Below are 9,733 nucleotides of genomic sequence, written 5' to 3'. Positions count from 1 at the left end.
AAAAGAAAAAAAATACACCATCCCCTCTGTGTATTATACTCCTCGCTCCCCCACGCGCGCCTTCCAATCTCAGTCCGAAAAGACGATCTCTCACGAGCCACACGTTTCTCTCACTGTTTCACGTCGCTCGGTGTCGCACGGTGCGCCCTCCCCGGCGTTTATTTTCGCGGCCGTCGATCGACAACTGGAAACCTCGTACGATCATCCTCCTCCTCCCCCGTCACGATGGATGTCCGCAGGATGTCCAATTGGCAGGCGTTGAGCGTCGAGGCCGCGCTCCAGCATCTCAACGGGCCCCAACAGGAGGGCCTGGACCCGGAGAGGTACATCAGGAAGTCCAACACGGTGAGCACGGAGTGACGTGTTGTCAACTTGGGTTTTTATACCGATTGGTTTTTGCTGATCTTTACTTGCACGGTTTGAGTGGCACGGAGGAATCAATTGGGCGAACGAGTGTAGTTTTATTTATAAAATTGACAGTTTTTGTGAGGCAAAGTGTGTTGGGACGAGTTTGACTTATTGATTCGTGCGATGAGCTTTTTCAGTGTAGGTATACGTCATATAGATACAACACGCCGCCAGAGCTGCGGGATGAAGCTGTCCGAGTATAAATAGCGATTGGTTTCGACCACTTGAAAAGTACCGAAAAGCGATTGTTGAGCGCGTGTTTTTCTCCCAGAATGCTAAAATTACACCGTAAAAAGTGGCTTTTTGATGTGTTCGTCAATTTTTTACTAGTGGTATTGGAAAAAAAAAAAAAAAACTTTTTTTTTGATATTTTATTGTGTAATGAGTTAGAAAAAGAAAATAAGACTTGGTTTATGACAATGCAGAAAAAATTAGTCAATCGATCACGATTTTTCAGAAATTTTTTCACTTTTTTACACAGGGAACAAAAACTTACTCGAGTAAATATTTTCTTGAAACAATATAATACTTTCGTACATCATCAAGAATATTTTCTTGTCTGAGATGAATACTAATTGTTAAAGTAACATCAAAGAAAAATCTTATTTAAAGAGATTGTTTGCTTAAGAAAATTTGTTTTTCAGTGTATCATATATGTTATGCTAATGATTTCACGCGCTTTTTGCTTAAATTGAAAGAAAAATAGACAAAATAAAACGAATTTCGTGAAAACACACGAGTTACACTATTTCCGAAATATTTCGAAAATTTGCATCAACGACGATGATATATGCATAAAAAATACGACCAAAGTTTTACGCCTACAATAAACACAAAGTCAAAGCAAAAAAAAAAAAATCCAATCCCAAAAGCCCCAAGGGTGAACGCGAAAAATTTCACTTTGGCAGCGATTCAACTTTTCAAACGAGCTCCTCTCTCGAACGTGTCTCTTGGCAATTAGCAGCAATATTATCGCATCGATTATAATCACTCGAAAGGTATGCGCCGCTGATGATTGAGTTCAATAATCGTCAAAATGTTATTTTCAAAACCCACTCCCCACTTTCACGGGGTCAACTTTTTGCACCAAACAAGTAGAAAAAAAAAACAAAAAATCAACTTTCCAGATGTCAAGAAGGGCTCGTAAAAATTCCACGCCGAAGTAACCAAAGAAAAGCCACTCTTTTCGGGGATGTCGACGCGCGGGTTCTCGAAAGGCGCAGATATTCGGGCTCGCGCGCGACGTATCGATGCCATCGTGTCGAACCCGATCTCTCGACACGGTGCGGGGAGGGAAGGGGATACAAAAAAAAAAAAAAAAAAAAAAAAAAAAACAAACAAACAATCAAGGAGGGGATGCAGGTTTCACCATTGGCCGCACGCCCCGAGACTTTATTTATAACTAATTAAAAAGTCGCTGAGTCGGCTGGACGCTGTAAACGCAGTGCGCGCGGGCGTGCCGAGCCATCCTCTCGCTTTTGGTCCCGGAGGCCCGCGAAATACACCGATGCTCGCCATTGTAGTCGGTGCAGCTGATTTACGGCCGATTTCGCGACAAACGTGCAATACACACATACACATTGTACATATACGACAAGGGACTCTTGTGCGTGTATGTGAGCGAGTGCGCGTGCAGCTTTTCGAGTGGGTGCAGCAGAGGGAGAGACAGCAGGGGCTGTGTTAAATTGTCGTGTTACGAGGTGAGAAGGATGAGTAACTGGAATCAGTTGAACGTCGAGCACGCGACCAGCGCGATGTCGCGCGGCGACGACCTGCAGATCCGCACTGGTAGCATTAGGAGGAAAAAGAACACGGTAATTGTGGGCGCGATATTGACACTGTTGGATCGGACGATTGGGTTTTTTTTTCCCCCCCCTCATGAATAAAGTTACGGTAATACTTGTCCGGATGCTTGAAAAAAATTGCTTTTCGATGATACGTGCAGTATTTTGAAGGAACGTTTTATGTTGAAAAATATTATTCGAAAATTTTGTACATCATCTGATCGTCTGATTTTTTTTTCTTCTACTTTTCGCACGAAAGTTAAGTTAAAATTTAACAAAAGCAACTTTTTGAATTGCTATTGGTTACTTGATTAAATTCGCTGTACTCAACAACTTGAAGAAAATTTTACGAATCCCTGACTATAAGTATACTTTATAAGTATCAACGCAATCGACGACTTCCCCTGCACTTTTAATGATTGTCTCCTGTTGGAAAATGAATAAATAATTAAATGGAGCAATCAAAATATTGCGAAACAATATTATTACGTCTCAGAAATTATAGCCGAAATTTTCGAGCGGCTTATTAGGTAACTCTATAGTCAATCAAGATTCTTCTTCTCGTGAAAAATTTTGATCTAGTACTCGCAATGGTTTCCACACTTTAAACATTTACGAGTTTTTGTTTGGAAAGCATGCAATTTCGTAAACTACTTTTTTATCGATATTGGCAAATCGGAGAAACACCGGTACTAGTGAAAACAATGTAGTTAATTTTATTTTAAAAGTCACGTCTCCACCTAAATGTGACGTTTGCAAACTCATCGATCAATCGTGGTAATGAAGATACAAGGGAAGGGCAGTCTAAAAAAATCGTTCTCTTCCGCAGTGAATAGCGTTGCAAAATTTTCCCGAAATATACGAGTGATTATTGGGAATTGAATTATATTCAGCGAGAAACTCTCAAACGGTAAATAAATCAAAGGCACAAAACGCGGCCAAATACCTATCTAGCACTAAGAGCGCTCTTTTGGCACGGATCGAGAGGCGCGATGAGAATTTAACAATTACCAAGCCGAAGCAATACTTTTCATCGCGCCAAACGTCAAAATTGCCATAAATAACGAAAAATCAATCGCATCGGTACTTTTCGTATATCTCCAAACAATCGGCGCGTCTCGACGTAAGATGAACTCGTCAAAGGGAGACGGTTCCCAAAAATAGACCTGTCGGGCTGTCACGCCCGTCATCGTACAGTACACGTACAATAGGATTGCACGATCGGTCCAGGCTGCAGTACGCGCTGCACTCGCGTAGCTCGTGTAGGTGCGCGTGTTTTAATTTAAGCCTCCAACCGAGTCTCGCGGTGTATATTTAGTCCGTAGTCGCGCACGCGCAATCCAAACACGGCTTTACTCGCGAAATCCGCCCAATAACTGCAGTTCCACCGTCAACGGGTAAAACCATCGATTTCCCCGTGATTACGTGATCGAGGTGTTTGGGTCGAAGACAAAGGGGCTCGAGTGTTTTACCGGGGAAAATGGAGGGTTTGGACGTTTGGGGCCAGATAGCAGTTGAGACCTCGCAGATGTACGTCTCCGAGGGCGGGGTCATTAAAAGTCGGTTCGCCAACACCGTGAGTAATTTCCGCCGAAGGAGTATACGGACCGATGGGCATTTTCTTTTCCCTCCGATTCCTCCCTATATCTACATGTACTTTGGTTTTTTTTGTTCCCGTGTATGAATTGTCAAACTGTTCGTAGACGATAGAGAAGCTGCCGGACAAGGTGATACTGAACGTGTTCAACTACCTCTCCCATCGGGAGATATGTCGGATGGCCACGGTTTGCAAGCGCTGGCGGCAGATCGCTTACGACTCGAAGCTATGGTCGCACGTTTCTCTGAGGCCGGAAATCAGCGGCCTTCACGTCAATTCCCTTGAATTTCTCCTTCAATTGATCAGGTGAGCCGCCCGATGATTGTTATGGTAGTAGTGTCAGTTGCATTGCATAATTTTTTTTTTTTTTTTTTTTTTATGACGTGTCGATTGATCGACTATTGTTTCAAACAAAAAGTTACCTCGTGACAATAGAGGAACTTGGAGACAATATATTACATCATTTTGATTATAAATGACACATTTTTTGTCTACTAATTCCAAAATATACAACATCGTCCAACTAATTTTATCCATCACAACGTTTTTGTATACATATTGTCCGGGTGTTGATTCGATCAACGCATACACTAAGAGAAAAAAAAAACAAAAAAAATTATACAGAAGTTCAAGCAAAAAATTCCATTTTGCACTGTAAATCAGATGCACGTTGGCAAAAAGGAAAAAATTATTATTATTTTGAACAGTAAAGATTACTGTTTTAACAGTTAAAATTATGGCTTGAATAGTAAGAATTATGGTTAGAACAGTTAAAATTACTCTCCTGGAACAGTAAACTATAAAAGGATCGGTTGATAAATTTTACTTTTCCACATAGAAATGTTTATTATTTAACCTATAATTCTTATTATTTAAAGCATAATTTTTACTGTTAAAAATAATAATTTTTCCCATTTTTGTCATCTTGCATTCGATTTACTGTGCAGAATGGTAATTTTTGCTGGAATTTCTTTATAGTTTTTATTGTTTTTTTTTTATTTTCTCAGTGTAGTGCATTATTGCCGAACAAAAATTAGTGGTTAAACGAAAAAAAAAAAAAAAAAAAAAACATTCCTTACTAACTGCGTCGTGTCCCACACAGCAATCGGTTCGCGGCGTCGTTGCGCTACATCGAGCTACCAATCGAGCTGATAACCCACACGGTGCTGCACGAGTTGTCAAACAAGTGTCCGAACCTTACGCACATGCTGCTCGACTTTTCCACGGCCATGCAGCTCCACGACTTTTCCGAGATGCAGACGTTCCCTGCCAAACTCAAGTACATGTGCATCTGCTTGTCCGAGGTCATATTCATGGAGGGCTTCATGCGCAAGATTTACAACTTCATCAACGGCCTCGAGATCCTTCACCTCATAGGTTTGTTGCAGCTGAATCTGTGGGCGGGGGGGGGAGATTTGTTTGAAGTTAGAAATAACCTGAGGACTCTTGTTTTTATACTACTAGTCACCGTTATTCGAAGGAAACGCGAACCTTCAAAATTACAAAACTCGCGATAAGTCACTGTCTTAAGGTGGCTTGGGTGATTTTTACTGGAATGATAAAAATCGCTGAAATCTCGAAATAATGTAAATAAAGTGTACCTAATTAATTTGCTATACAAAATACTAGGGTCAACTACTTAATTTTACAGAAAAACGCTACCATAAAATCATCAATTTAATACGCAGTCTTGCGGGATTTATCACTAAAACGCCTATAACTTAAAAAGTGAATGACAAACCTTTACGAATAAAAATTGTATTTGTACCTTTTTTTATAAGTAATCTTTTAGATTCGTGAAAATTATATGTAAACCATTTCGATTTTAAGAAAATAAGGAGAAAAGTGATTTGTCGTCTTCTGCGCATGCGCATATTAAAATGATGAGTTTTTATTGTTATTATTATTATTCTTTTTATCGTTATTTTCTAACTTTTTAGGCCCACAAAACCCTTGAACTGGAATATGTAATTTAAATATTCAATAATCATGACATTGAACAAAAAATATTTTTCATAGAACCTTAAAGGGCCCTCGCTTGGTACATACGGCACCTATAATACCCAAGCCACCTTAATCACTGGAATTTCCTCATTCTCGTGAATGAACTTTGAAAAAAAAAAACGTAAGAGCGGTGGTCAACTTTCTAATTTCAACACTTTGTTACCTCGGTAACCCCGGAGGGTTGGGGAGCAGAGGGCACTGACTCGGGGCGGGGTTTTCAGGCACTTACGAGAAGATCGAGGAGGAAGAGGAGGAGATCTACGAGGTGATAAACGTCCACAAGCTCAAATCAGCAACGCCAAACCTCCGGGTGATCAACCTGTACGGCATCAACTTCGTGGACGACTCGCACATAGACGCATTCTCGTCCAACTGCATACAGCTCGAGTGCCTGGCCGTGAACTTTTGCTCCAAGGTCACGGGCTCGACCATGAAGACGCTTTTCCAGAGGAGCCGGAGACTGCGGTGCCTTCTCATGCAGGGAACCAGTGAGTATTTTGGGCGCTCGTTTCGCCTCACAAACGACCCGCACATTGCACGATTGAAAAATGGTATCGTCCGTACTTTCAGATCTGCAGAGCGAGCACGTGATGCAGGTCGAGTGGGAGAAGTCGAGCATCCAGGAGCTGGACGTGACGGCGACCGACCTCACGACCGAGTGCCTGATCGACATGCTGTCGAGGATCCCGGGGCTGCGGTTCTTGAGCGCCGGCCAGCTGAACGGCTTCAACGACAGCGTGCTCAAGGCGTGGATGGAGCTCGGGAATCCGCGCAACCTCATAGCCCTCGACCTGGACAGCTCGGACAATCTCAGCGACGACTCGTTGCACAAGTTTCTCTCGCGGCACGGCCATCAGCTCTGGGCCATCGCTTTGTCGGGTATGCCGCACATCACCGATCAGCTTTGGCAGAGCGTCTTGCCGATTCTGACCAATGCCAAGTAAGGATCGTTTGTGCGACTACATAATATAATATACATACTAATCACAACCCTTCCAAGACGATTTGTTCTCGCCAAGTGGCTCCTTTGTGTTTTAAATATCAAAGATATTGGGTTTGTTATTTCTACATTACCATAGGTTACCTTGTTTGACAACAGTATGGTAAAACAACATATAGATAAAAAAATTATGATGTAATCAACAAACTGACGAAAGTTTTATACTCGATACATGGTATAGTGGGTGATAAGTGGTATCTTAATTGCTTTATTTTGAGGGGATGCGCTTAAATTGATAGAGATATCTATTTGATACAATGACTAATTTTTTTCGAAAAAAATTTAAGTCAGCTAATTTCATGTCAAAGTGTATAATATTACTTACTTGCTGGATATCTAGACACATGTGACAAGGAGTGCTAAGGTATAAGTTATTGCACAAATGAAACCGATGGATCTCACTGAGCTTCTTTTGAATCGTACTTAACGTTATCTCTCAGTTGGTAATAAATTTTTTTTTTTTATTTTATATTTTGACTAGAGTATACAATAAGATACATAAAACAGTAGCAAAAATTTTTGCGTCTGTTTTCCTGCAGAGATAAATTTAATTATTTTTAATTTTAGTATGCCTCATTAATTATTTCTAGACACAGTTTTTATTTTGGTAGTTTGGTTATAATTACAATTGAGGGACTAAAATTGGACAGGACACGTAAGTAGAAGGATATCCAAGAATTGTGCAAAAGATTAATTTTAAAGGTAAATAAATTAATTCGAAAGTAGTATCAGCTTACGTAGGATGATTAAATATCTTTTTAAAGTTGTAATTTCTTCATTTGACTTTTATCTTCAAAGGTAAAATACAACTGCAATTTTGAAAGGTTACTAAAATTGATAAGAGCGTAATTCGCTATGATTTAATAAATTATGACCAAAATGCTTTAAAATATAATTTGTGTGGATTTAAAACTTAGTAAACTTAATGTCTAATGTACAGAGGTTATTGTAGGCAAAATTTTATTATGAAATTATAACCGATAAATTAATGAAAAAACATTTGACCGCAATTTTTAATTTTGACAGTCGTATTACCTTCAACTATTGGACGCATACTTAGAATCACTGACTCAGCGATAAACAAGTACATTTTGTACAAAAAATCTCTCATACTCCAAAAATCAAAATTATGCACTGAAAAGTTCATACAACTAAAATTTCAAAATCGATAACTTCGTAATTTAAACTTATCTTGATCCTTAAACCTCATGACCCCTTCATTTAACTTACAAAAATCCCATGAACGGCGCAATTTGAGCTTATTTTCCTAATTAATCTGAACTTTGTATGACTAAGAACTATCAATCGAGAGCAAAAACATTTGCAACTTGCAATAATTTTATTAATGTTATTGCGTACATTATATTAATACTGTTTTTTATATTTCAAAGAATCATTATCATGGGTACTCAAGAAAGGCTAGGTGTCAACATCCATGTAGATCAGCTCATGGATGGGATAGCCAACAACTGTCCTAACTTGGAGCGCCTGGAATTACGCTGGGATCCAGAAAATTTGAGGTTTTCCGACAAAAGTCAAAAGGCCATTGATATTCTGCGAGTTAAATGCATAAAACTTAGATGCTTAGCCCTAAGGTAAACAAAATTACAAATTCCACAGGAAAATAAATATTTGTATCCGTAAATAATAAATTAAATTAAATTGTATTCAACCACTCAATCGTATCCTGATAATTGTGTGTATTTTCAATTTCAGCGACGGAAGATATTACGAGATCGTTAAAGCGAACTTCGAGCGCGCCGATCGAAATACCGTAGTACGCACGACAACGTGCTGCCGAGTGTCCAACTACTACCTGTTACAAAACTACAAGGATTTGATTTTCAACTGATGAAAATCTATTGGTTACGAAAAATCAAAGTGCGCCTGTTTATAGTGTTTCATTTGTTCATACTATGTTTAATGGACCGTGTCAAAAATTTTATATATAAGGAACGATGTTGGTTGCTTTGTACAGTTTCATTACGCCAAAAGTGGAACTTGTAGATATATTTTTATACATAGAAAAAAAGGACGAAATTGGATACCTCATTTAAATATTTAATACTACTTTGACAATAAAAATCGGAAATGGACAAGACTAGCAACTTTTCCGTGAGAATGATATGTGCATATGACTAGCTTTTGTTGTAAACGTGTCAACGCTTTTCTCTAAAACTTCAATATTATTTTTTTAAGGTATTTGGCCTGGATAAAAAAATCAATAAAGTTCATACTGATGAAAATTGATGTTTTCCAAGCTGCGATACCATATCACAATAGCGTAATACTCAAGTATAAAAAATGTTAGTCAAATATTTATTTTTCTAATTGCACTCAACAAAACATTCAAGTTAATTTTTTTAATTCATACATCACCGTGGTACACTGTATGTGTGTGTAGACAATAATCGATTTAGCATACTGAAAATAATTATGAATCTGTATGATTTTAACTTTAAATAAAAATAATATTGATTAAATTCCTTAACTTCAATGATTAATCCTCAACATAACATTTAAAGTAGAGAGTTTAATTAGCGATTGCGTTAAATGTATTTTGCTAATTATCTTTTAACAAAAATAATTCAAAATATTTTTAAGTTACAATATAATGGAGCATGAAGTGACGTACTTAATGTACAAAAAAATTTAGGTTTTAATTAGATTAGATTATTCTTTTTAAATAAAATTATTAACTATCTACGTTAAAGCAAGTGCAATTTTCATTTTTTTATTAGATAGAAATTTTTCTACAGGGGCATTTTATCACATTTTGAAATGAATAAATTCGCATCATTTCAGTTGTTTCGCGTGTTGAGCCTTTATTTGAATGCAAAAATTATAAAAATGCTGTAAAAAATTTTGAGACAGCTGATCTTAACTCTATAAAATTGGTATTTTGGATTGAAAAATCTACTTGATCTATCAGGTAGGTAA

The 9,733-nt window shown here is 38.2% G+C and overlaps 1 protein-coding gene across 3 annotated transcripts; it reads left to right on the top strand.

The window, feature by feature from the left end:
* The first annotated feature begins 210 nt into the window (after positions 1 to 210).
* Positions 211 to 8,983, top strand: FipoQ (F-box/LRR-repeat protein FipoQ). Of its 3 annotated transcripts, none has more exons than XM_014361485.2 (7): positions 211 to 345; positions 3,896 to 4,095; positions 4,892 to 5,166; positions 6,015 to 6,281; positions 6,364 to 6,733; positions 8,185 to 8,388; positions 8,510 to 8,983. In XM_014361485.2, exons 1-7 carry the CDS (start codon positions 226 to 228, stop codon positions 8,643 to 8,645), a joined length of 1,572 nt encoding a protein of 523 aa, XP_014216971.2. In that variant the 5' UTR covers positions 211 to 225; the 3' UTR covers positions 8,646 to 8,983. The 3 variants fall into 3 exon arrangements, with proteins under 3 accessions (XP_014216971.2, XP_014216973.2, XP_089447313.1); XM_014361487.2 differs by lacking the exon at positions 211 to 345 and adding an exon at positions 3,581 to 3,768; XM_089591187.1 differs by lacking the exon at positions 211 to 345 and adding an exon at positions 3,581 to 3,815 and having other exon boundaries at positions 3,895 to 4,095.
* The last annotated feature ends 750 nt before the right edge of the window (positions 8,984 to 9,733 follow it).

This window comes from Copidosoma floridanum, unplaced genomic scaffold (genome assembly GCF_036245765.1).
Source record: "Copidosoma floridanum isolate Cflo_tuat_1 unplaced genomic scaffold, Cflo_Japanese_pri ptg000013l, whole genome shotgun sequence".
Classification (NCBI taxonomy): Eukaryota; Metazoa; Arthropoda; class Insecta; order Hymenoptera; family Encyrtidae; genus Copidosoma; species Copidosoma floridanum.
Note: the sequence above shows the minus strand (reverse complement) of the source record. Positions and strands in the feature narration are given on the sequence as shown.